Here is a 27872-nt window from a genome sequence, read left to right on the forward strand (position 1 = left end):
GGTTCACGTCAACTATCGTTGGTTCTCCGAACAAGACATTATTCATGTTCATGTTGTAGTTATTTAAAGAGACATGATGAGGTGATATAGCGGAATTTCATTTTGAGAAGTAACAGTCGGTTACTCCTAAACATGTATGAAGGCAGTATCATGTATACATTCATTTAGCTAACTCCTCAATTCAGAAGCACTGTTTTTTTAAATGTTTTATAGTTTCGCAATAGTATATGCCACCCTGCTAAGCAGTGGCAGTAGTAGGCCTAGGTTACACTCACTCAGTTTATAAAGTTAGCTAGCAGCAATCCTGGGGTGATATGTGAATGAGCATGCGATGCCAATTCATTCACAAGCTCCATTCAGCACATTCACGTTGTTAACCTCACTACTTCATAATGTTACTTGCAGTTTCATATGAAAGTGAATTGGTATAAAATTGTCAGAAACTTAAGTTTACTTTCAAATCGTTGCTTGGTTGAACGTATCCAAATACAAATCATTAGCTAACTATGTAGAGAAAATCAACGGCAAACATCGAACGTGTTTTAGTTTGTGCCGTCTTATTATGGTGCGTTAAAGTAAAACCCTGACCTCAGCCACACGGAAAGCACGCTACATTTTAACATCATATACAGTCATTGATTTTAACACACCCACCAGAGACCAAAACGACGCCTTGTTCGAGTTAATTTGAATCTGCTAAGGAGGGAGTGGAGGTCTTCCGCCCGTCCTCTGCACTGCGAGCTGCTATTTCTCCCGCTGCCTCAGAACAACACAGTCGATTTCCGTTAGGCACCGACTGTATGGGCAGAATAACAGTATTTTTTGACAGCACTAAGTACCAGTATTTCTTATTATCGAAGACAGTTTGCGAGTAGATAGCTACATATCAACGAGACATTTTATATTCGTTTCAAGTGTTGTCTGTAGTGAGTATGAGGCAAAGTAAGAAGTAGCAGCTATCTTTGAGGAAAGAAAGTCAAAATAAAGATCAGAACCTACAGTCAGTATTATCGTTAGTGTTATAAGTAATTTTAAATTTGCCAAATTAGCTAGTTTGATAGCTGGCCAGCATCATGACTCGGAGATCATGTGCAATTTACGCTACTGGGATTCTCTGCGCCCATCTACTGATAGTGGGCATCGCATTGGTCGTGGCTCAAGTCTTCCAAACAATGATTTACAATCGGCTTAAAAAGGTGAGTTTTAACTTTTTCCCACTTCAAACAAGCATTTTATAGTTTTTTGTTGTTGTCTGGTGGCTTTAACTTGTTAACGTCTGTTGTCTTTGCACGGAACAGCAGACGGTGAGTCACATTTCCCATCCCTTGTCGTTACTAGTTTTCAACCTGGACCCAGGAGTAGACGTAACATAGACTCCCATAAATGCAGGTTTACTAACATTATTTCGTGTGATATGTTATGAATTACAATTTGTATAATATGTTACGGATTGCAATTCGTACAATATGTTAGATTGCAATTCGTACATGTTGCGAATTTGCAAAAATGTGCATGTTACAAATTCTAATTTGTTGTACTAATGTTAGCTAGGTGGCAAGGTGGTTAACTAGGCTAGGGTTTAGGAGTTAGGTTAAAGGGTTAGGGGATGGGTTAGCTCCCATGCCAAGTAGTTGCAAAGTAGGTAGTAAGTAGTAGCAAAGTTGTTCGTGATAAGATGCGAACACGCAACCTTTGGGTTGCTAGACATTGACGTTATACCTTCTGTTTTATGTAACCATACCAAATGTAACACAGCATACTAATTTCAGTGTCCCGGTTTACTATGTTACGTCTAGTCTGAGACCAGGCTGGAGCTTTAAATGTGATGTTTGCTAGCTAGCTACAGCATTGAGTTCACTCAATCCGCATCTCCAGTCATTTGCCCACCCAACATGGGTCAGTGCAACATACCATGCATTCCAAGGTCGCCAATTTGTGCTGCATTTTTTTTTACCACCAACCAGTGATGTTTTTTTGTGGTAGGACCGCAACATTGTATCATTCATACATCCGTAACATTGATTCTAACCTCTTGAACAGCTCTGCATGTTAACTCAGTGTATTGTAGTAGCCTATGGATGGAATCTCTGGCAGATTTACAATGCGGGATATGCTCATGTCACAGTGCGTGGTGGTAAAACCATCACCATGGATGGGTGCTCTCAGAGCAAGCAACCTGCTTTATTCCATCAGTACAATAAACCCAATATAAATAATTTTAAATAATCATACTCAGTCAAGTTATTATACACGATACAGATTATTTTAATTAGAACTGCTGCACCTTCAACTGCAGTGTATTCATCTTATTTACGTGTGTCTCACAATATAATTGATTTGGGATTTAAAGTTATATGAGCTTTCCAAGTGGTTTATTGGGTTTATCAGTCAGGGGTTGTAGTAGGGTAGGAATCTCGTCAGAGGAGGGTAGGCAGGTGTGTGCGTGCGCATGGGTGGGGGGAAGGGAGAGAGATCGTGAAGGATCGGAGTACAGCTCCCTTTTGGAATACTTTGCATTTCATTCTTCCCCGTCTTTGCTGACAAGGTTGAATACCACACTATAAAAGAATCCCCCCCAAAAGTGTCCTAGAGATCTGAACAGGTTCAATTTCTTTTCCTGAAGCTGCGAACCTCAGCAGAAATGTCAAACTGACAGTGAGAGTATGCAGACACAAACAGCCCAAGGTTCCCTGCCACAGTTTAATTGCTGCTGTTAAATTCGCGTCTGGGTTTATTTTGGATATGGTAGTGTCATCCTAGACCTAGAATACATAACATCATGAAATGAAACAGACAAAAAATTAACAAATATCAGCCTACCGGTCGCTTTACGTTCAATAAAGTGCCGAATCTTATGTGGACATTGCCGGTGACTGAAAAGATACATGATAAATAAAGAAGTTATGTCCATCCGCAACTGTACCACTTCTAAAACTGATCTGATGTTTCATGTCATGGTGCACTTTTAGAACAACTTTCCAGTATCCTACCTAGAGGACTTCTGGTGAAAGGGCGTGGATGAGAGGAGTGTTACATTCATGTAAGGAATCTGACGGACTCCTTTGGCCTGGAGGCAGGATATTTTTTGGTCAGACAGCAGTCATCTGTAAGCTTTTTGTTTCAGCCCTGGCCTGATCTAGGTCTAGAGGACTGCTCTTCCAGGAAGAAACCCTCTACCCTCCTCAAACTATATTTTGGAGGGTAGAGTAAAAAACCTTCACAACAAATTAATGGGGGACAAACCTGTTTACTTTAATTCAAAACAGGTTTCTTTCATAATTCATAGATGGGAAAACCAGCGAAAATTATGGCACTGAATGTAATTTCTTATTATCTTGAACAGTTATCAAACCACAGTATATTTTGGCATAAGTTTATTCATTTATTTTTGAGTGACCCTAACAGTTGTTATGCTTTCATGTCCTTACCACTCATCATGTGACCCACCCACCAGCTACATGCACATAGTGAGTTTGATTTATGATAAGATTGATAAACCACAACCCTCTGTCCCTGCTTGCTTGTGAGATCAAGGTTTTAAGCATTTCTAAGAGATAAATTATGTAGACATGTCTGTGGAAGCCTTTAGGTGGCCTTCCTTTTTCAAGGTTGGTAAACACAGGAAATCTTCTAATCTAGACCTTGGTTTTAGTTCAAATGTTGTATACACAGAAACTGTCTCTTGATTTGTATCTGTTTGAAAGGTATTCAAGTTAATGTAGAAAACAGAACAAACTTCACTGATTGCGAAATTTGGAAAATTGGTAGAACAATGCTGATGACTCTGAATCACGTGTTGGTGTTTCCCTCACTCTCTCATATCCTGTATGCAAACAGTGTTTGGCTTTAAACGCATTCAGTACAACACACAGCATTGGAATAGCTAGCATACTTTGGCTTTACTTTTAAATGCACACCATTCAGGTGACTCAAATGATCTTGTAAAATAAAAGGAAATGTCTTCAAAGTATCAAATAGGCTTTTTGTTGCTTGTTCCAAAATAACTCATATTTTTTTCTTTAATGCGAAGCGATATTTGACTCTATAGCATTCATAATTTGCTGTACAGCATTGATTATTTAATTTGAGTTGATTCACATTCAAGGCTCTAAAGTGCGACCGTGTTGGTTGCATATGCTCCCAGATGTTTTATTTTGTGAGTACCGGTGCGACCAGGGAAAAAATACCCCAGATAATAATTTTTGTAATGATAAGCTTCACTGTGTAGTTGCTTCCGAGAGCCCTAGAGGAAAAAAAAACGTGAGTGCAGATTTGTTCAGTCAAAAGCCTAGATTTTAAAGAATGCATTAGTGATTTTGTATTTCTTGTAACTTTCTGATGACATAATGGCATGGGAATGTCTCTGTCAACCACTTTGTGTAGCCAGTCAGCAATGCTGAAACAGTCATTTCTAAAGGCTTTCTCATAAAACATAACAAATGAAATGTTAATTTCAAAGTAGGCTTACCTTTTTGAATGATATGATATCATAAATATTTGTATCAATCGGGTCGTCTTTTGTTTTGCAAACTCTGCTATTGCGCATGCAGTACAGAAACACTGCCAGCCAAACACCAGTCTCTTGACGTGTGCAATTGAAATTTAAAGGGAAACAATACCCTCCAAAATATGTTTTTTTAAATTGTCTTCCCTAGACCTCAAAAGGGATCTTCAAAACCACTCACGGGCATTTGTTTACACCTTGTTCAGTAATGTTACCTCATTGGCTAGCTTTTGTAGCTAACAACCTGGTTACTTTACCAGTATATCTGGACATTTGGGGGCACAGAAAGAAAGCAAAAGTGATAGTTTCTTTAGAAGATTAATGACAATACCAATGAATGAATGACTGAGCTCATGTCGTCACTAACTTTACCCTCTTAACGTCAAAGTGTAGAATTGTCAATGTAATGCATCTCAATAGGGTGCTCTTTTACACAGTGTAGAAACATGATATTCCACAAATGACTTTAATTTCAATGACCTGTTTTTGTATCAACATTTTAGCTTTTTATAATAAACAAATGTCATTACAGGGTTAAATATTAGTTTCTAGAGCACAGCGTTTGCTTAAAAAGTAGCTAATTTATATAGACCAAATATGCAGTGCATTCATGAAGTATTCAGACTCCTTGACCTTTTACACATTTTGTTACGTTACAGCCTTATTCTAAAATGGGTTAAATCGTTTTTTCCCCTCATCAGTCTACACACAATACCCCACAATGACTAAGCGAAAACCGATTTTAAGATTTTTTTGCAAAAACTTATTTACGTATGTATTCAGACTCTTCGCTATGAGATTTGAAATTGAGCTTGGGTGCAACCTGTTTGCATGGATCATCTTTGAGATGTTTATACAACTTCATTGGAGTCCACCTGTGGTAAATTCAATTGATTGGACATGATTTAGAAAGGCACACACCTGTCTATATAAGGTCCCACAGTTGACAGTGCATGTCAGAGGAAAAACCAAGCCATGAGTTCGAAGGAATTGTCCGTAGAGCTCCGAGACAGGATTGTGTCGAGGCACAGATCTGGGGAAGGGTACCAAAAAAATTCTCCAGCATTGAAGGTCACCAGAACACAGTGGCCTCCATCATTCTTAAATGGAAGAAGATTGGAACCACCGAGACTTCCTAGAGCTGGCCGCCCGGCCAAACTGAGCAATCGGGGGGAGAAGAGCCTTGGTCAGGGAGGTGACCAAGAACCCGATGGTCCAGAGTTCCTCTGTGGAAATGGGAGAACCTTCCGGAAGGACAACCAGCTCCGCAGCACACCACCAATCAGGCATATATGGTACAGTGGCCATGCGGGAAACCACTCCTCAGTAAAAGGCACATGACCGCCCGCTTGGAGTTTGCCAAAAGGCACCCAAAGGACTCTCAGACCACGAGAAACAAGATTCTCTGGTCTGATGAAACCAAGATTGAACTCGTTTGTTTAAATCTCAAGCATCACTTCTGGGAAACAGGGCAACAGCTGAAAAATAGCGCACTTGGTAGTGTGTACCGGTGCGTGACCAGTCGACAAAAGCCAACATCACCCACGACAGAGAACGGTTGATTGTCAAGGGCAATGAATTCCATTATCTTGGCATTAATGGATTTCGCCTTTGAGTTGTCTCGCTGAAATTTTCTTACTCTTTCAAATGATTGCTCGATTGGATGATCCACACAGCAGACATTGTGGGCTCGGTTAAGAATGCTGTGTTGCACGTGTAGCGCAACATTTTACGCGGCGTCATTACGTCATACCTACGTTATATAGGAATGCACGGTTGCTTTGACATCGGTTTTTAACATCGGCGTTAAACTAGACGTCGGGCCGATACCAATGTTGGCATTTTTAGCTAATATCAGCCGATTCCGATATGTTCACCGATATATCGTGCATCCCTCGTTGTGCTCCTAACATTTTATTAGAACCCTGTTTACATGACTTGTGCTGGAAACTAGCCTATTTCACTGCCGCAATATGCGCGCTCGAAGTTATGATCACGTTTTAAAACTGACTGGAATCTAAGTGACGCAATAGGCTTCTGTTTTGCCCCTGAGGAGTAAGCCCCCCAGTTCAATGCTCTAGCTAGGGAGTTCTGACCTTTGGCCCAGTTGTATAGAGTGTTTCTCTCAGAATGTGTGTGTATGAGCCAAAATACTGTCCTATCATTTAAGACTCCATAGGGAGTATGCACCTCCATTGTTGGTTGCACTAAAGTCTTGACAGGAAACAAGAGTTTGTGCACCCCTGTTGGGCCGCACCTTAAAATAAACATCCTCTTTCAATCACCGAGCTTCGCTGAGCTTCTCTGAGACTTCAGCTGAGTGAGCTGTGTGAATGGTAAAGGCCTTTCTCAAGTACATCCTCGCTTTACTCAGAGGACAGAGAAAGCAATCAGGAACCCCTTACGTAAAGGACGGGGGAAGTGAGACATTTCTCACTTGAAGTTAGTAATACCGATTTCTCATATACGGTAGGCCCTATTGGCGTCGAGTACTTACCAGTATTTTATGGATCAACAGACGGCTTAACAGTAATTTGCTCTTTAGATTTGACAACCATGTTTCAACACGCTTCATTCATTCAAAGTGTTGAATGTCACTGCGTCAGTTTTAATTACAGTTGAATTACCTTATTGAAGCTACTGTCTTTTCTAGTCCAGGCATGATGGCTAACTTTAACCACTTTCCTGTATTCAGATGATGACTAATAGGACAGTGATGCTAGTCCATATTGTTTATTCAAACTGTCATGCTGCCACTATGGTTGGTGTTAATTTAGGCTTTTTGAAGATTGTCCTGAGCAAAATGCAAATATCTTTCTCCTCCTGCTGAAGTCGACAGAGACTCCCCCTGGGCAGTTTTCACTCAGGTTTTCTGCTTGTACTGACAGTTATTCAGCTGTGAAGGACCTTTCCCCCGTACCCTGTTTTGGTGTGCTGGCATAGAGTGTACACTACATTAATTGCAGTGTGTGCTCTCTCCTGGCATAACCTGAAAAGGATTGTTGGTGGATGATGCTGCCGCAATCAAAAATGTAATTGCTTGAAATATCCTTAGTTTAGAAATGAATGAAATGGTTTTAAATAGCCTTTTAGGCTAAATAGCTTTCTATCCCTCCGGAATGTACTACCGTAAACAAATTATGCTTGGAGATATCATTGTTGTTTTGGTCTGTCCTCCATCATTAACTGTATTTCGCTCTCTTTTTTTTGTAGGAATTGACCTTGACTGAGGCGAGCCGAGTATTTGAGTCGTGGAAGAACCCGCCTCCTCCAGTCTACATGGAGTATTACTTCTTCAACGTGACCAACCCTGAAGTGTTCTTAGCAGGGGGCAAGGCAGCTGTCACCCAGATTGGACCTTACACTTACAGGTAGGTTGACAACACACTAACTGCTCTCCTTTCAAATGAGATGGCCTCAGTTCACAAAGGGCTTGAGATCAACACTCGTAATTCAGACTTCAGTGGAACTCCTATATCGATGCCAATGAAAGGTTTTTGATAATATTTGTGTTTCGTGTGTATATCTCAAGTTAAGATTCGGGCCACTATGTATTTGTTTTAGGATCTGTTTGTTTGATCATGGGAAGCTGGTGATGCAGGTCTTGGGAAAGTCATATGGACTGAATGTTAGTCCATGCTCCTGATCCTGCTCATGGACTTTTTTGACATGGGGGGGGAGATATTTGTTTGGAATGACAACATTTCTACCCACACCTTTCCATAACAGGGAATACAGACCCAGGGAAAATGTAACTTTCCTCGAAAACGGAACCAAGGTGTATGCCCTGAACCCCAAAACCTTTGTCTTCGTCCCAGAGAAGTCCCGGGGTGATCCAGAGGTCGACATTCTGAGGACAGTCAACATCCCAGCTGTGGTGAGTTAGTGTGTGTGTGTCTCTCGGTCTCTGCTTGTTACCTCTACATACTTGTAGTCTTCACATATGCACTTTATCTTAGCTGACATGGGATATCCGCAATACAGTGTGTTGGGCTGCAGATGAACTAGCGGTTAGGAGCATTGGGTCAGTAACTGAAAGGTCGCTGGTTCGAATCCCAAGCCAACTTGGTAAAACAAATCTGCCGTTGTGCCATTGAGCAAGGCTCCGGGGACGCATTCAATAATGGCTGATCCCTGGCCGTGACCCCACTCTCCGAGAGGGTCTTCAAGGAGGGAGTGGGATATGCAAAAAACACATTTTCAATTCACACGTGTATAATTCACACTTGTACGTATGTGAAATAGGACAAATGTAAGCACCCACCTAATCATTATTATAAACTATGGTGCAGCGCCTTTCTAAGAATACATAGAAACATGAGGGTGGGAATCATTCCACAGCTGTTCTGTTTTGGTCAACTTTAACCTTTCAAGAGTTTCAATATAACAATGTACTGACATTCCTTTACTGCAGAAGTATCAAACTCATTCCACTGAGGGCGGAGTGCTTGCGGGTTTTCTCTCCTCCCCTGTAATTAATTGGTTAATTAAGGTCACTAATTAGAAAGGAACTCCCCTCACCAGGATGTGTAGGGCTTAATTTAAAGGAAAAAACAAAAACCAGCAGACACTCGGCCCTCCATGAAATATGTTTGATAACCCTGCTTTACTGAATCATTCCAGTAGGCTTTCCAAGCATTTTGCTAAACGCCGTATTATGACATCTTGGTGACTTGTTCCTATAAGCTTGTTACTTTATCACAGACACTTTTGTGGACTTAATGCAATTTCCAATGACAAGGACCAGACCAGATGGCAACAAAAGCTATGGACTTAGAAATGTTGCTGATGATTGTGTTGCATAGTGCCTATGACCTCTAACCCCCTCTCGCTCTCTGTTTCCTCCCCTCTCCCTGGACAGGCGGTGATGAACGAGCTGAACTCCTACTCTTTCCTGCTGCGCACCTTCGTCTCCATGTGGATGAACTCCATCGGTGTGGAAATCTTCATGACCCGCACCGTTCACGAGGTGCTATGGGGCTTCAAGGACCCCCTGCTCTCCAAAATCCACGCCATGAAGCCAGAGGTGGACGAGATGTTTGGACTGATGTGGAAGGTAAGCACTGTTTGTATTCAGTAAAAACCTTGAAATACTGTAATAAGCCATATGCTCACTCAGATTACACTTCAGAGCTGGTCCTTGTTAATAGTCATTCACTGAAGTTATAGCCTTAGCTAATGGCCGGTCTTGAAATTGTGATTTTAATAGAAGTTGTGACATTGCTCGATTAAAACCTTTAGTCATCGGACCAGGCGGAGGTTGGTAGGGATTGAGAGACGGGGATGAGGCATTGTGATGTCATCACATGATGAGAGTGAAAATGACAATATGCTGAGGAAGCTTGCTTAGTTCCTCTTTTTCTGGGAGACTCATGTCTGCTTTGGAGACTTGTGTCTGCTATTCTGCCTCACGCAATAAAAAGCAAACAGTCTGATTTAATAAACAAGTTCAGTGCATTATTTGGAAAATCCCAGAAAGAAGTAGACAGTGGGTAGAATTTTACCTGTACCTAAACTTTCAAATCTCAACTGTCAAAGCGTTTATCTGGAAGGGACTTTTTATTGTTCGTTTGGCACTCTTACGGAGTCTTAATGTTGCCCATTAGGGTTGGGCGCTATCCATATTTTCATACTGTCATCGTTTCTGTACCATACCGGGGTATTACTGGAAGTGCACACAAAACAATTTAGGCAATGGGGATCTTGATCCAGGACGGGATTGAATGCCTCTGCTGTAACCAAGAAGCTTGATCTTGACATCTAGCCACTTAGCTAGCAAGTTAGCAAACCAAATGCAAAACTGGAGCCCTGAGCTGGATATATTTTATTTGACACATCTTAGATTTCTTATAGTTATAATTCTAGTTATAAGCAGTGGCGTAGCACACAACCCCGCAGCAACCCCCCCGCCCCCGTTTTTTAAAATGGTATTGAAAAGCATATTTAGAAATACCCCAGTATACAGTATAAACGGTATATCGCCCAAACCTACTCCCTATAAAACTGTATTATGAGAAAGAGAAAACTGAACTGGATAGGCAGGCTACAGTAATACAGTGGCATTTTTATTTGAGCCTCTAGAGCACAATATTCCCCGTCAGTACATTTCCAACAACGACAACCAGCCACTTTAAACACAGAAATGACTTCCCAATTCACTTAACGTCAATAAAGGAAGATGTTCTAAATTTAACTCTGCTTATTAAAGCTTGTTTGTCTGTTTCTAATTCTGTACCTGTCCGCTGTTCCCCTGTTTGTTGGATGTATTTGTTTTGATATGACACTCTCACTGAACTATTGTTGCTCTCTCTGTCCTCCCAGAAAAATGGAACTGACGAAGGAGAGTTTGTGTTCCTGACTGGCGAACGGGACTACATGGAATATGGCAGAATAGACACATGGAACGGGCTGACGTAGGGACCCGTTTCCTCTGTTTTTCTACCGTCATGTTGTTGTGATTAAAGGATAACAAGAAAGTTTCTCATGTCATCATTTTGCTTTTTGGTCCTTGCCCCGGCCATTGGGTTTACTCATTGAACGGGGATGACTTGGTATCTGTCCAATTCGAGTATTCAAAGTCCAAGGTTATTCCCAGTTGCTCCCTGTCATGACAGAGCAGATTGCAAAATGTTATGTTTAATGGCTTCCAGGCAGTTTAAATGGAATCAATATTTGGTTCCGTTGTGTTAGAATAACCTTATGTAGACGAATGTGTCCTCTTGATGTCTGACATTTCCCCTACCTTTCCCCTATCAACAGTGAAATGTCGTGGTGGTCCTCTAACCAGAGCAACATGATAAACGGCACGGACGGCAGTGTGTTCCACCCTCTGTTGTCTAGGAAAGAGCTGCTGTACATCTTCGCTGCTGACCTCTGCAGGTACGTCACAGTCATATCTCCAAATCTTGTATTATCGGTAGTCTCTGATTTGTTTACAGTCAAAGTAGCAAGTACAAAGCGGGGCAGTGGTTTAGGTGACAGCCAGGAATTCTTGGAAAACAACAGACTCTTATCCCTATCAGACTGATAAACCGCGACCTCACACTCTTCTCTGGAAATGACATGTAGAACTGAATGAAGAGTTTCAAAATCCTGCCATAATTTCGATATGGGAAAGTCCTACTACACGTCGTGTCCCCATATCCTTATTCCCACTTCTCCCTGTGTTCTAGGTCTATCCATCTGGGTTATGTTGAGGACGTGGAAGTGAAGGGCATCCCAGCCTACCGCTTCGCCCCTCCACGTGATGTCCTGCAGAGTCCTAAGGAGAACCCTACCAACGCCGGCTTCTGTGTGCCAGCTGGGGACTGCCTTGGCACCGGGGTGCTTAAAGTCAGTGTTTGCCGAGAAGGTACGTGACGGTTCGTCACCCTGTTGCAACCCTGGTTTGCATAACAAAGCATGCGCCCCACTTCCCCACTGTTTGATTTGACTAACAACATAACCTATTGTTTAGATAACCCTAGTCAGTCCAGCTCTAGCTGCGCTTCCAGCTGCAGTAAACATCAGAAATTCCCATGTTTGACTATCCAGATTTTACAATGGTGTAGATGGTGAATGATTAACTCTGGATGAGGGCTATAAAACACTTGAATTGCCTGCATAGCTGTGGACTTGAGGGCTAGGATAAGGCTTATCTCTAAATGGTTTCCTCTTGTAAAACAATCCATGTACAAACGCATGGCATATAAATGCACTACTGTAACCATTAATTCTCGTGGGGGGAATAGATGTATTTTTAAGTCCTGTACTGTATGTGTGTTAAGAAACATGCTTATTCACGGTGTGGTGCAGCAGAGAAAGTTCCAACAGTCTGGATGCTGTTATGGCTGTCCGGTATGGGCTGCCTTTCCAATGGCAAGGAGGAACTCTACACACATTTTTGCTATCTGTTCCGCTGTCTCTGTGCGTGGGTTATAATACCAGATAGCACACATTAGAAATCTCTCACATCTGTCCATGATATTTCCTTTTTTTAGACCATCAATATTCAAACATTTGTCTTTGTTTTGCTTAATCCTCCCTGATGGCAGTCCAGGATAAGGATATAGGTTAGTTGATCATATTGGTTGCTTGTGTTTTATTTTTGTCTCTTTAAGGTCCAATGCAGCCATTTCTCAATATCAAATCATTTCTGGGTAACAATTAAGTACCTAACTGTGATTTGTTTTAAATTAAAATGGTAAAAAAGAAACGCATAGCTTCTTGGCAAAGAGCAATTTCTCAAGCAAGAATTTTGCTAGGACCGTCTGGTAGTGGTCTGAGTGGGGAGAAGGAAAGAAGTGCTGTTATTGGTAGAGAGGTTTGGAACTCTCTTTCTTATTGGTCTGTTAACAAATTTAGCACCTGGTGATATCACCAGGCAACTCCATCCAACAAAAACAGGCTGAAATTTCAGGTGCTCTTTTCAAACAGCTCTTACACTAAAGGGCATTATCATAATTTTCACAATTTCATAGTATTATTCCAACCTCAGAGTGGAGATGTATATAAAACACAGAAAATGTTTGACTGCACTGGGCCTTTAAATCATGTTTCACCCCCATCTCCTTCCTCTTGTCCATAGGTGCCCCTATCGTGGTGTCATTTCCTCACTTCTATCAGGCCGATGCCATGTACATTAATGCTGTTGAAGGACTGAGCCCCAACAAGGAGGAGCATGAGACTTACCTTGATCTTAATCCGGTATGAACAAACATTTTATCTAACATGTATGCATGTATGTATGTGTACGTACGTATGTATGTACAGTGGGGAGAACAAGTATTTGATACACTGCCGATTTTGCAGGTTTTCCTACTTACAAAGCATGTAGAGGTCTGTAATTTTTTTATAATAGGTACACTTCAACTATGAGAGACGGAATCTAAAACAAAAATCAGAAAATCACATTGTATGATTTTTAAGTAATTAATTTGCATTTTATTGCATGACATAAGTATTTGTACATCAGAAAAGCAGAACTTATATTTGGTACAGAAACCTTTTGTTTGCAATTACAGAGATCATACGTTTCCTGTAGTTCTTGACTAGGTTTGCACACACTGCAGCAGGGATTTTGGCCCACTCCTCCCTACAGATCTTCTCCAGATCCTTCAGGTTTCGGGGCTGTCGCTGGCAATACGGACTTTCAGCTCCCTCCAAAGATTTTCTATTGGGTTCAGGTCTGGAACTGGCTAGGCCACTCCAGGACCTTGAGATGCTTCTTACGGAGCCACTCCTTAGTTGCCATGGCTGTGTGCTTCGTGTCGTTGTCATGCTGGAAGACCCAGCCACGACCCATCTTCAATGCCTTACTGAGGAAGGAGGTTGTTGGCCAAGATCTCGCGATACATGGCCCATCCATCCTCCTCAATACGGTGCAGTCGTCCTGTCCCCTTTGCAGAAAAGCATCCCCAAAGAATGATGTTTCCACCTCCATGCTTCACGGTTGGGACGGTGTTCTTGGGGTTGTACTCATACTTCTTCTTCCTCCAAACACGGCGAGTGGAGTTAGACCAAAAGCTCTATTTTTGTCTCATCAGACCACATGACCTTCTCCCATTCCTTCTGGATCATCCAGATGGTCATTGGCAAACTTCAGACAGGCCTGGACATGCGCTGGCTTAAGCAGGGGGACCTTGCGTGCGCTGCAGGATTTTAATCCATGACGGCGTAGTGTGTTACTAATGGTTTTCTTTGAGACTGTGGTCCCAGCTTCTTCAGGTCATTGACCAGGTCCTGCCGTGTAGTTCTGGGCTGATCCCTCACCTTCCTCATGATCATTGATGCCCCACGAGGTGAAATCTTGCATGGAGCCCCAGACCGAGGGTGATTGACCGTCATCTTGAACTTCTTCCATTTTCTAATAATTGCGCCAACAGTTGTTTCCTTCTCACCAAGCTGCTTGCCTATTGTCCTGTAGCCCATCCCAGCCTTGTGCAGGTCTACAATTTTATCCCTGATGTCTTACACAGCTCTCTGGTCTTGGCCATTGTGGAGAGGTTGGAATCTGTTTGATTGAGTGTGTGGACAGGTGTCTTTTATACAGGTAACGAGTTCAAACAGGTGCAGTTAATACAGGTAAGTGGGAGAACAGGAGGGCTTCTTAAAGAAAACTAACAGGTCTGTGAGGCCGGAATTCTTACTGGTTGGTAGGTGATCAAATACTTATGTCATGCAATAAAATGCAAATTAATACTTAAAAATCATACAATGTGATTTTCTGGATTTTTGTTTTAGATTCCGTCTCTCACAGTTGAAGTGTACCTATGATAAAAATGACAGACCTCTACATGCTTTGTAAGTAGGAAAACCTGCAAAATCGGCAGTGTATCAAATACTTGTTCTCCCCACTGTATGTATGTATATGTATGTCATAAGGCCAATATGTGGGATTTGTTATGGCCCTGAACTCGGTGGCCAGTTTATTAGGTGCACCATCTAGTATCAGGTCGGACCCCTCTTTAGCCATGAAGGGATGACCTGGTCAGCAACAATGTTCAGATGCACTGTGGCGTTCCAACTTTGCTCAATTGGTATCAAGGGACCGAACATGTGCCAGGAAAACACTCCCACACCAACTCCAGCAGCCTGTACCGTTGACACTAGGCAGGATGGGGCATGGACGCACGCAGCTTACGCCAAATCTGACTCTGCCATCAACATGACACAACAGGAACTGTGATTTGTGTTCCTGTTTGACCGGCTGTTAGTTTACACGATTCTTGCCATTCTCCTTCGACCTCGCTCATCAACAAGCTGTTTTTGCTAGAGGTCGCCGTTAATCGGAATGGCCGATTTTAATTAGGGCCGTTTTCATAACAATCGGAAATCGGTATTTTTGGACACCGATTTGGTGTCGGGCAGAACAAGACTTTTACCTTGTCAGCTCGGGGGATTCAATCTTGCAACCTTACAGTTAACTAGTCCAACGCTCTAACCACCTGATTACATTGCACTCCACGAGGAGCCTGCCTGTTACGCGAATGCAGTAAGCCAAGGTAAGTTGCTAGCTAGCATTAAACTTATCTTATAAAAAACAATCAATCATAATCACTAGTTAACTACACATGGTTGATGATATTACTAGTTTATCTAGCGTGTCCTGCGTGGCATATAATCGATGCGGTGCGTATCGTTGCTCCAATGTGTACCTAACCATAAACATCAAGCCTTTCTTAAAATTAATACACAGAAGTATATATTTTTTTACCTGCTTGGGCTGCCTAATTTGCCAGAATTTTACGTAATTATGACATAACATTGAAGGTTGTGCAATGTAACAGGAATATTTAGACTTATGGATGCCACCCGTTAGATAAAATACGGAACGGTTCCGTACTTCACTGAAAGAATAAACGTCTTGTTTTCGAGATGATAGTTTCCGGATTCGACCATATTAATGACCTAAGGCTCATATTTCTGTGTGTTATTATGTTATAATTAAGTCTATGATTTGATAGATCAGTCTGACTGAGCGATAGTAGGCACCAGCAGGCTCGTAAGCATTCATTCGAACAGCACTTTCGTGCGTTTTGCCAGCAGCTCTGCTGTTTATGACTTCAAGCCTATCAACTCCCGAGATGAGGCTGGTGTAACCGATGTGAAATGGCTAGCTAGGTAGCGGGGTGCGCGCTAATAGCGTTTCAAACGTCACTCGCTCTGAGACTTGGAGTAGTTGTTCCCCTTGCTCTGCAAGGGCTGCGGCTTTTGTGGAGCGATGGGTAATGCTCCTTCGAGGGTGGCTGTTGTCGTTGTGTTCCTGGTTTGAGCCCAGGTAGGAGCGAGGAGAGGGACGGAAGCTATACTGTTACACTGGCAATACTAAAGTGCCTATAAGAACATCCAATAGTCAAAGGTTAATGAAATACAAATGGTATAGAGAGAAATAGTCCTATAATTCCTATAATAACTATAACCTAAAACTTCTTACCCGAACCACCAGCTTTCATATGTTCTCATGTTCTGAGCAAGGAACTTAAACGTTAGCTTTCTTACATGACACATATTGCACTTTCTTCTCCAACACTTTGTTTTTGCATTATTTAAACCAAATTGAACATGTTTCATTATTTATTTGAGGCTAAATTGATTTTATTGATGTATTATATTAAGTTAAAATAAGTGTTCATTCAGTGTTGTTGTAATTGTCATTATTACAAATAAAAATTTAAAAATCGTCCGATTAATCGGTATCGGCTTTTTTTGGTCCTCCAATAATCGGTATCGGTGTTGAAAAATCATAATCGGTCGACCTCTAGTTTTCGCCCACAGGACTGCTGCTGACTGGATGTGTTTTGCTTGTTCCACCATTCTCGGTAAACCCAAGACACGGTCGTGTGTGAAAATCCCCAGAGGCCGTCCGTTTCTGAGATACTGGAATTGGCGCACCTGGCACTGGCGATCATACCACGCTCAAAGTCGCTTAGGTTACTCGTTTTGCCCATTCTAACGTTCAATCGAAACAGTAACTGAATGCCTGTTTGCCTGCTTTATATAGCAAACCACGGCCATATGACTCACTGTGTAGGAGCGAACCATTTTCATGAACGGGGTGGTGTACCTAATAAACTGGCCACTGAGTGTATACTGTTTACATAGTCTCAATCTGATTATAAATAGACCGTATTTAATAGCTTTGTGACATTTTGTATTTGTGTGTTTTATGAAGTACCAGTGGATTATTAAAATTAGCTGTCTCCGTATCGGAAAGGACAAGATGTAACTGCATTTTAAAGAATATTTTATTTTATTTTGTATTTCTAGACCACTGGGGTCCCCATCCGTGCCTGCAAGAGAGCCCAGCTCAATATAATTTTGAACAGAGTTCCAGGCTTTCCGTAAGTAAAGACCAGAACAGTTTTACACACTTTGAAGCCTGATCTTTTCAAACTCAATTCGTATGAAGGATGAGAAGGCCCATTGTTGAACCTTGAGTCCTCATTACATTTTCTCTTCCTCAGCAAAACCAAACATCTAAACTTTACAATTTTCCCTATCATGTTTGTCAATGAGGTAAGACATATCTCCTCCCTCCCTCTCTCCATTATTTTGTGAAATTCAGTCAGCCTCACGTACAGCCTAGAAATGTCAAATTAAGTTTCTAAATTTTGCCAGAGAAAATCCTTTATTACTGGTATATTATTAAGACTAGTTAATAACTGGTTTACAGTTAAATAACACCAGTTAATGAAATAGTAAAGAGGGGTTGATAACCTTAGTGACCTCCCCCAGACGGCCACTATCGATGATGACTCTGCTACCCAGATGAGGACCCTGCTGCTCATCGTGACCCTGGTGTCCAACTTCCCTCTGCTCATTGTGGGCATGGGCGCCATCCTGCTCGTAGTCTTCGTCCTCCTGGTCTGCAGGTCTCGCCAGAAGAAGGTAAGACCTCCCCTCTACCCCTGCACTTACGCCCAAGGACACCCCAAACAAGAATATTCATTAGCTTCTCTGAAATATAGTGTAAATTGTTCATTTAATTTACAATTGGGCACTTCACTCACAATGTCAGTTGTGGTGAAGGATTTCATAAGTGGTTATTAGTCTATAGTGGTGCAATGTCACAACAAAGGTTTTATGTTAGCTTTGACTGTGTTCAATGTTTATCTGTTTATAGACCATTTATACTTCTATATTAACATCACTGGTCTGGTGACTGAGGGTAACCTCCAACTACTTGCATGATAAAACTCACATGGTCATCATGTCCTACCTCCTGTAATGTCTGTATGAAATGTTATTCCGGCTGGCCTTTCTAACAATTGAAACCACTGAGGTCAGAACAGGAAGTATATATCTGAATTGAGCAATTCCTCGTTGGCAGACAGTCACAATGATGACAGTCTACAGTGACGTACAGGCACTGAACTCTAGTAATCCTGTAGGTTAGCCAGTGTACTTTCAACACTTATCTGTGTTTGTCTTGGTCAGTCGTTCTGACCCCTTGTGCATGACCCCATTCCCCACCTATCAGTCATGACTCAGTTAGATAAGAGTTAGCTTAGTATCTTCCCCACATGGTTCAACAAAACAGATATAGGCCTGCCGGCATGTTCATGTTGAGAAACAAAGTAGGAGTTCACATCACAGACAGAGAATTGGTATTTTAAAGTGTTCAGATAAAGCCTGTTTTATCAAATACAGCTATTGTAAAGAACTGTATAGTTAACGTATTATGATAAAGCATTTCTGTACCCCCCCCCCCCCTTTTTTTCCTTTCTGTTTTAGAATGAAGTAAAACGTATTGATTTTACTGAAGCTTTTCATTCTTTTACTGTAAGTCTTCATTTTGCTTCGTTTGCTATTTTCTTTGAGCTGTTAGCAATTCTTACTTGTTGCTTATAATTTTCAATTATCTTTAGGGATTATATATACACGGCCAAAGTATGTGGACACCTGCTCGTCAAACATCTCATTACAAAATCATGGGCATTAATATGGAGTTGGTCCCCCCCTTTGCTGCCATAAAACAGCGTCCATTCTTCTGGGAGGTCTTTCCACTAGATGTTGGAGCATTGCTGTGGACACTTGCTTCCATTCAGCCACAAGAGCATTAGTGAGGTCGGGCACTGATGTTGGGTGATTAGGCCTGGCTCACAGTCGGCGTTCCAATTCATCCCAAAGGTGTTCAATGGAGTTGAGGTGCTGCTATAACAGCCTCTGGGAAGGCTTTCCACTAGATGTTGGAAAATTTCTGCGGGGACTTGCTTCCAATCAGCCACAAACACATTAGTGAGGTTGGGTACTGATGTTGGGCGATTAGGCCTGGCTCGCAGTCGGCATTCCAATTTATCCCAAAGGTGTCCGATGGGGTTGATGTCAGGGCTCTGTGCAGGCCAGTCAAGTTATTCCACACCGATCTCGACAAACCATTTCTGTATGGACCTCGCTTTGTTCACGGTGGCAATGTCATGCTGAAACAAGAAAGGGCCTTCCCCAAACTGTTACCACAAAGTTGGAAGCACAGAATTGTCTAGAATGTCATTGTAGCATCAAGATTTCCCTTCACTGGAACTAAGGGGCCTAGCCCGAAACCTGAAAAACAGCCCCAGACCATTATTCCTCCTCCATCAAACTTTACAGTTGGCACTATGCAATGGGGCAGCTAGTGTTTTCCTGGCATCTGCCGAACCCAGATTCGTCCGTTGGACTGCCAGATGGTGAAGCGTGAATTATCACTCCAGAGAACGTGTTTCCTCTGCTCCAGAGTCCAATGGCGGCGAGCTTTACACCTCTCCAGCCGACGCTTGGCATTGCTCATGGTGGTCTTAGGCTTGTGTGCGGCTGCTCGGCCATGGAAACTAATTTCATGAAGCTCCCGACTAACAGTTATTGTGCTGACGTTGCTTCCAGAGGCAGTTTGAAACTCTGTAGTGAGTGTTGCAACCGAGGACAGACGATTCTTGCGCGCTACGTTTCCACTTCACAATAACAACACTTACAGTTGACCGGGGCAGCTCTACCAGGGCAGAAATTTGACGAACTGACTTGTTGGAAAGGTGGCATCCTATGACATTGAAAGTCACTGAGCTCTTCAGTTAGCCCATTCTAGTGCTAATGTTTGCCTATGGAGGTTTGCATGGCGGTGTGCTCAATTTTATACACCTGTCAGCAACGGGTGTGGCTGACTTAGCTGAATCCACAAATTTGAGGCGGTGTCCACATACTTGTGTGTATATATTTATGTGTATGTACTGAACAAAAATATAAACGCAACATGTAAAGTGTTGGTCCCATTTTTCATGAGCTGAAAAAAAGATCCCAGAAATGTTTTGTTTTTTTGCATTTATATTTTTGCTAAGTATATATGCATACACTGAACAAAAATATAAATGTAACATTTAACAATTTCAAAAATTTTACTTTCTACTTTTAATTTCAAAGAGTTACAGTTCATATAAGGAAATCAGTCAATTGAAATAAATTCATAAGTCCCTAATATGGATTTCACATGATTGGGAATACAGATGCATCTGTTGATCAGAGTACTTAAAAAATAATAAAAGTTAGGGGCGTGGATCAGAAAACCAGTCAGTGTCTGGTATGACCACCATTTTGTTTCATGCAGCGCGACACATCTTCTTCGCATAGAGTTGCTCAGGCTGTTAATTGAGGCCTGTGGAATGTTGTCCCACTCCTCTTCAATGGCTGTGCCAAGTTGACATGTATGGTGGCCATGGAAGGACTGTGACCGTTTTAGTTTCCAGGAATTGTGTACAGATCCTTGCGACATGGGGCCGTGCATTATCATGCTGAAACATGAGGTGATTGAGGCGGCTGAATGGCACCACAATGGGCCTCAGGATCTCATCATGGTATCGCTGTGCATTCAAATTGCCATCGATTACATGCAGTTGTGTTCGTTGTCCATAGCTTATGCTTGCCTGTACCATAACCCCACTATGGGCCACTCTGTTCACAACGTTGACATCAGCAAACCGCTCACCCACACAACGTCATACACGTGGTCTGCGGTTGTGAGGCTGGTTGGACATACTGCCAAATTCTCTGAAATGACGGAGGCGGTTTATGATAGAAAAATGTACATTCATTTCTCTGGCAACAGCTCTGGTGGACATTCCTGCAGTCAGCATACCAATTGCACGCTCCCTCAAAACTTCAGACATCTGTGGCATTGTGTAGCATGACAAAACTGCACATTTTAGAGCTGCCTTTTATTGTCCCCAGCACAAGCTGCACCTGTGTAATGATGATGCTGTTTAATCAGCTTCTTGATATGCCACACCTGTCAGGTGGATGGATTATCTTGGCAAAGGAGAAATGCTCACTAACAGGGTTGTAAACAAATTTGAGCACAACATTTGAGAGAAGTAAGCTTTTTGTGCGTATGGAACATTTCTGGGATATTTTATTTCAGCTCATGAAACATGGGACCAACACTTTACATGTTGCATTTATATTTTGGTTCAGTGTACATCCATCTCATTCCTGCTTCATATTATATTTGTTCTTTAAGTTGAAAAGTATTTTGGGTTTGGTGGTTTTGTACAGTGACATTAATTCATTATATAGCCACAATTAGTTTATTCTATAACATTGCATTAAACATTTAATTTTCATGTGTACAATATTTCCAATTTAGTTATAAGTATATAACTGGTTGTTGTTTTCATGATGGGATTCTTTTGACCTTTACAAAATGTTTTTCCCTCTTCAGACGGCAAAAGACGAAACTGCCTACACTCAAGTCAGCGACAAACCAGAGGTTGAACCATCAGAAAACAACCACACCAACCAGCCAATGAGGAACGGCTCCTACATCGCCATGTCTCCTGTGGAGGCTCAGAAGTGTTGATGGAGGCTGCAGTGTGCGGAGGGGAGGGGCAGGCGGAGCAGCCTGGGCGTGGTATTATAACCAAGGCAGGGTTTTGCAGTGCGGACAGGGGTTTTCACTTTTGGGGACTGTCCTACTCTCCTGCTGAGCATGGCCTTTCTTCCTGCCATAGTGCAAAACAACATCTCCGGTCTACTACTAATGTCACTTGTCTTTTTTCTGTCGAGCTCACCGCTGGGTTCATGACGAAAACACTAGTTATCTCAGCCAGGACAATAGGTTTTGTGAGTATTTTCTGCACTTTGAAGTAGAATATTAGTCAATGATTAACAACCACTGAGCAACCACTATCAGCCTTCCAACAGGGCTCAAAGAGCACTGACTGACTGTAGTATTTACCTGAACAATGAAGACCAGAAGGTCCTTTAACATTTCTTTGTAATGGTGTTTGTGAGGTTACCTCCAAAACAAGCCAACAGTTTAAAACCTTTGCTCCTTAAGTTAAATAGTATGACTAGTAGTATTCCCTCCATCCCTGTAACTGAGTTTTCAGCGACTCAGAATGTGGGTTTGCTAACAAAACTGTACTTACTTACCATGTCCTTTTGGACTGAGCCAAACTATTCATATTATGTTGAGCATTTTCCTGAGATAAATCAGTCAGTTCACATACCCAAGTTGTCATCAGAATTTGTGACTGTGTGTGCATGTCTTACACTGTAGTGTCCTGTTTTGATGACTATGGGTTACTTTTTCTTGATGCAGGCACTGTGTAGTATGACAACTGAGAGATTTTGCATTTTTTTGTTGTTTACATATTGGAATTTTTTGAAACATTTTGAAGACATGGCAAAGTCCTCAGAAGATAAGGCATTAGTGGATAGCTGCTTTTCCCATTATGTGGTGTTAGGGGATTGTACCTATAGCCGAAGTAGATATACCATAAACCTTCATCTAATATTCCAAATGGAAGAAAAACCTACATTACAAGGGAGACTTGAACCTACTTTCTGCCTTACAATTGTTCAGTGTGTTGATTCTTCATGTGGATACGGTAAAAAGCTGGATATCTTAGTTGTACATACGTAATGGGGAAATTATAGGCTACCTCTGACCTAATCCAGCAAGTAGTCAAAGGTGTGCCTAAAACACTTTTTCATTTTAACAACAGTGTCGACCCACATTGTGTGTCTGCACTGATACTTAGAATAAGCACAATTTGGATTGCTAATACAGTCCTCCTAAGGTAACAGGTCTTCACATAGACTGTACCCTGCTAGAAGCATATTATACGTATTATATTTACCATTTTGTTTTTTAACACTGCGTTGTTGGGAAAGGGCTCGTAAGTAGGCGTTTCACTGTAATACAATATTTGTTGTATTATGCGCCAAATGGGCTTGTATACGATTTGATTTGAAGACGATGGGTGCCCTGTAAAGAAAACATTTTTAAATTCTAGAATTAACAGTCAGGCACTGCTTCTGCTGTGCATGTTATGTCGAACAGAGTTAACTGGCTAGCCAAGGAGCTTCAGGTATTCAGACAAACATGACACTTGAATCACTATTTGTCTTACAGTATGTTTTGATGTGTTGTGTTTTTTGTTGCTGTCGTTGGTCTCTGTGTCATGTCAAGGCTTTTGGCAGTCGCTTCTGGAAAAAATATACTAAGTCCATAATACTGTCAACTTCAAAATGTGATTCCTGCACTTTCCAAAAAAAGAAAACTTGCCCTGTATTTTTTGGGGTTATGTAAAAGGCAATGGTCCTTCGGTGTATTTCAGTGGTTTGACCCAGGGTTGTTTTTCATTGGTTCCTGAGGTGTAATTCTAGATGGACACTTTGCCTTTGTTACTTGCTTTTCGGTAGATAGAATTTATTTTTTCTTTATCTATTATTCCTGCAATTAATTACCATAACCCATGGGCTTGTATTTTTCTCTGGAGAAACCATCCATGCTCATATTCTGTTTAGGGTTGTTCCAACAGAAACTGGTATCAACTCTTCTGAATTGTTAAGTCTGGTCTGTGAACTCCTTCAATGTTTAAGAATGTTTGAGCATAGGATACAATGCCCAAAGCTTGCTGTCATTTACTGGAATTAGCAGATAACTATAGATAGCAAAATTGTAACATCAATTATCATGTTTTTTAACCCCACTTCGGTTAACTGATGAGGACTTGATCTCAGTTGTCATTGTGGCAGACCTTAAGTGGCCGAAGAATTGTCAATATTGAGAATGTTTCTGTGGGTGATGATGGCTTGGGTTGTTAAAACGGGAAACTATTTCTGGAGGTCTAGATGGATACTCTAGTAAACAAATGAAGGAGAGTATTAGTTTGTTTAGTATTATGAAGTATTAGTTTGTTTGGTTGTGCCAGTAAGAACGTCTGTCAGACATGGCTTTGGGGATGTACTATGATAAACTGGTCCTGATTTTATATATCAAGAACCAATTCACAATAGGCCTTTTCAGTTTGAAACCTACTGTACTTGCAGGCAATTATTGCATTGTGCAAGTATGGCTGTATCATCACAGTATATCATACTATCCTTTTTTGACTTGAACATATAAGACCTCAAACCAGAGCCATGTGTGTGTTGTATGCTTAACAGTGTGCATGCGCGCACACACACACCTGAGACACTGTCTGACTGACTAGTCCCATTCACCTTTGTACCCAATCATTCATGTCCATTCGCTCCTCTGTGCGTGACCAAAGAGACCCTACATGGATCTGTTCTAGCTTGTGTCTACTCTCCTCCGAGATAACGGTTGTGCCACCGCCTACCTAATAGTAATTGCACCATATACCTTTTCAACAGTGCACTATTTTAGACCAGGGCCCAAAGGGCTCCGGTCAAAAGCAGTGCACGGTTTAGGGAATAGGGTGCCATTTCAGATGCAAGCCATCTTAAACAGTGCCAGGATCCAATTGCAGTGTATTTACAACAGTGTTTGAGTTGTCTTTTCCCAACAAGACAAAAAAAAAAAAAAAGGTTTTTAGAATTCCATAACTATTGTTAATATCAAGAGACTGGGGCGATATGTATTGCTTGTTATGCACAAATGCCGCTCTAATGTGCGGGAGAAAAAAATACGTTTTATGTATTGACACAACAATATTATGTTATGTAAAAAATACATTTTATTAAATGTTTTTTTAAGCTGACACAATTTATGTATCCATATGTTCAATGTTGTCTTTGTTTTTCTGAATTTGTATGTTTTTTTTGTGGTCCCGTTTCATTTCCTTTATTTTTTTTCTGTTTAGTAATATTCAACTGGGGGACATCGAGCACATTTCAGTTGTGTTCTTAGAGAGAAATGTTCTTAGAGAGAATTCCTAGATGGTCGTGTGTGTGGGATGATAAGCTTATGTAGACATTTTTGTACAGCCAATGTACTGTTTTTGTCAAACGGGAGTGATTTAATTGGAAGGCTGATAATGTGTATGCATGTGGAGGGAGATTGCCTTAGTGCCTGGCTGTGTACAAGCAGATTGCCTTAGTGCCTGGATGGGTACAAGTGTCGTGTACAAGCAATCTAACCCATAGATGAATGAAGCCCTCCTTCATGGAAAAATAACGGTAATGCCATACCATCCTTTATTTCCTTAATTTGCTTTCAAGTAACCAATTTAGTTAAGCAGTGTAGCAACTGTATTTTTTTCACATTTCATTTTGTGTACGTTTCTAAAGGTCTCACCATCTAACAGACATTTTAATGTTACTTCTGAGTTAAATATTTTTTTGCTGCTGAAAATGACAATCGTCTCATGTTGGGTGAAAAACGATTTCACATGTAATATACATTAGTTTTAGTTTTGATAATTTACACTGCACAAATGTTTATACAATGCTTTTGTAAACATTTTTAGTGTATTTGCCAAAAAAATAAAGTAGCAAAGAATACAGTTGATGGCTGTGTTTTGCTTTTAACACAATACCAACATTACCATTAAATACTGTTTTTACTTTTAATTAAGACTGTACAGTCATGGCCAAAAGTTTTGAGAATGACACAAATATTAATTTCCACAAAGTTTGCTGCTTCAGTGTCTTCAGATGTTACTATGGAATACTGAAGTATAATTACAAGCATTTCATAAGTGTCAAAGGCTTTTATTGACAATTACATGAAGTTGATGCAAAGAGTCAATATTTACAGTGTTGACCCTTTTTCAAGACCTCTGCAATCCGCCCTGGCATGCTGTCAATTAACTTCTGGGCCACATCCTGACTGATGGCAGCCCATTCTTGCATAATCAATGCTTGGAGTTGGTCAGAATTTGTGGGGTTTTGGTTGTCCATCCGCCTCTTAAGGATTGACCACAAGTTCTCAATGGGATTAAGGTCTGGGGAGTTTCCTGGCCATGGACCCAAAATATCGATGTTTTGTTCCCCGTTCCACTTAGTTATCACTTTTTCCTTATGGTAGGGTGCTCCATCATGCTGGAAAAGGCATTGTTCGTCACCAAACTGTTCCTGGATGGTTGGGAGAAGTTGGTCTCGGAGGATGTGTTGGTACCATTTCTTTATTCATGTCTGTGCTCTTAGGCAAAATTGTGAGTGAGCCCACTCCCTTGGCTGAGAAGCAACCCCACATATGAATGGTCTCACGATGCTTTACTGTCTGTTATTCTAACTCAATCAGCATGACAGAGTGATCTCCAGCCTTGTCCTCGTCAAAACTCACACCTGTGTTAACGAGAGAATCACTGACATGATGTCAGCTGGTCTTTTTGTGGCAGGGCTGAAATGCAGTGGAAATGTTTTTGGAGGATTCAGTTCATCTGCATGGCAAAGAGGAACTTTGCAATTAATTGCAATTCATCTGATCACTCTTCATAACATTCTGGTCTGGAGTATATGCAAATTGCCATGATACAAACTGAGGCAGCAGACTTTGAAAATGTATATTTGTGTCAATCTCAACTTTTGGCCACGACTGTAGTAGTTTAACATAACTTTTTTCTGCTCATGGTATTTATTAGTGCCCTCACATAGTATGTTTAGAATCTCTGCTTTCAGTTATTGAGGATTTAGGATAAGCTGCACAAAGCTCTCCTAACTATAAGAAATGGTCACAAACTATAGTGTTAACTTATCAAAATAGTAATGTTTTCCTCCTTAGTAACACCTCTAGCTTGGGTTGTAAAACTCCTCTAGCTTTTCCACCAATTTCAGGTTTTCCAGAAATCCCAGTTAATAGATTCCCGGAATCGGGAGGAAATAAGCAGGAAGTCTGATATCCTTCAACCAGGATTTCTGGAAAACCATGGAATTTAGAGAAAGTGAACAGAATTCTGGGGTGTTGTTACTGAGAAGAGGGTCGGAGTGCAGGATGTGCCATGTGTGTTACCTCTGTAGTAGGCGGACACCTTATTGGCCAGCCAAAGGAACACAGTAGTTTCAAAACATAAAAAACCTTGCCTTGCTTCCGGCATAGAATAATGCTGTTTGTCCCTCTTCTAACATGACCTCGGGCTCAGAATTCCTATAGGCCATCCTATTCTTCCCACAGACATTGAAAATGGACACTTATGGCATGGTTTTCCACCTCCATATCCTCTACCATAGTTGTTGTGAAAATGGACATGCCACCATGCTGAATTTCAGGCATGTTTGGGCACTGTCGGCAATGCCTGGATGTAAGCTTAACTTTTTTTTAGTGTTCTAAGGTCCTTTTATTCCTGTTCAGTTTAGTAATTCAAATGTAGGCATTCAATGAACATCAAATAACATTTTTTTTTCTCTCTTCAGAAATCACATACATGCAAGCAATAAAACAATATTGATTCATCACGAAAGGCTCATGCAGGAGGAGTGTAGGGCAAATTGTGCACTTCTACCCATGGTTGTATCTCAAGTCTTATGGTTCCCTTTCCTTCCTGACGGCTGATCTGAATGAACATGACAGGTGAAAGAGATGTGGCCTATCAGTAATAATTAAGGAAAGGAAGTAATAGAGTACTGAAACTGTCTTCTGTCTGATTGGATATATCTGCGTGAACAACAAGTAGTGTATGTGCGCCTTCTGGTGGTTACTAGTAAAGAGCTCAGTATTCACATCTTTAAAAAA

General features: G+C 41.3%; 1 protein-coding gene across 2 annotated transcripts; it reads left to right on the top strand.

Annotated features, from left to right (window-relative positions):
- The first annotated feature begins 107 nt into the window (after positions 1-107).
- Positions 108-27872, top strand: LOC111958221 (lysosome membrane protein 2). 2 transcript variants are annotated; one of them, XM_023979426.2, is made up of 13 exons: positions 109-1196; positions 7718-7875; positions 8234-8381; positions 9366-9560; positions 10826-10917; positions 11264-11383; positions 11677-11855; positions 13071-13189; positions 17252-17325; positions 17449-17500; positions 17720-17872; positions 18719-18766; positions 21669-27872. In XM_023979426.2, exons 1-13 carry the CDS (start codon positions 1074-1076, stop codon positions 21804-21806), a joined length of 1599 nt encoding a protein of 532 aa, XP_023835194.1. In that variant the 5' UTR covers positions 109-1073; the 3' UTR covers positions 21807-27872. The 2 variants fall into 2 exon arrangements, with proteins under 2 accessions (XP_023835195.1, XP_023835194.1); XM_023979427.2 differs by lacking the exon at positions 18719-18766 and having other exon boundaries at positions 108-1196.

Source organism: Salvelinus sp. IW2-2015, linkage group LG33 (assembly GCF_002910315.2).
Source record: "Salvelinus sp. IW2-2015 linkage group LG33, ASM291031v2, whole genome shotgun sequence".
Taxonomy (NCBI): domain Eukaryota; kingdom Metazoa; phylum Chordata; class Actinopteri; order Salmoniformes; family Salmonidae; genus Salvelinus; species Salvelinus sp. IW2-2015.

Excerpts from the sequence above, each read along its gene's own strand:
- LOC111958221 (XM_023979426.2), top strand. The coding sequence starts at position 1,074 with ATGACTCGGAGATCATGTGCAATTTACGCTACTGGGATTCTCTGCGCC. Across the intron at positions 11,856-13,070 it reads AGTCAGTGTTTGCCGAGAAG|GTGCCCCTATCGTGGTGTCA; the intron begins GTACGTGACGGT and ends TCTTGTCCATAG. Across the intron at positions 18,767-21,668 it reads AAGCTTTTCATTCTTTTACT|ACGGCAAAAGACGAAACTGC; the intron begins GTAAGTCTTCAT and ends TTCCCTCTTCAG.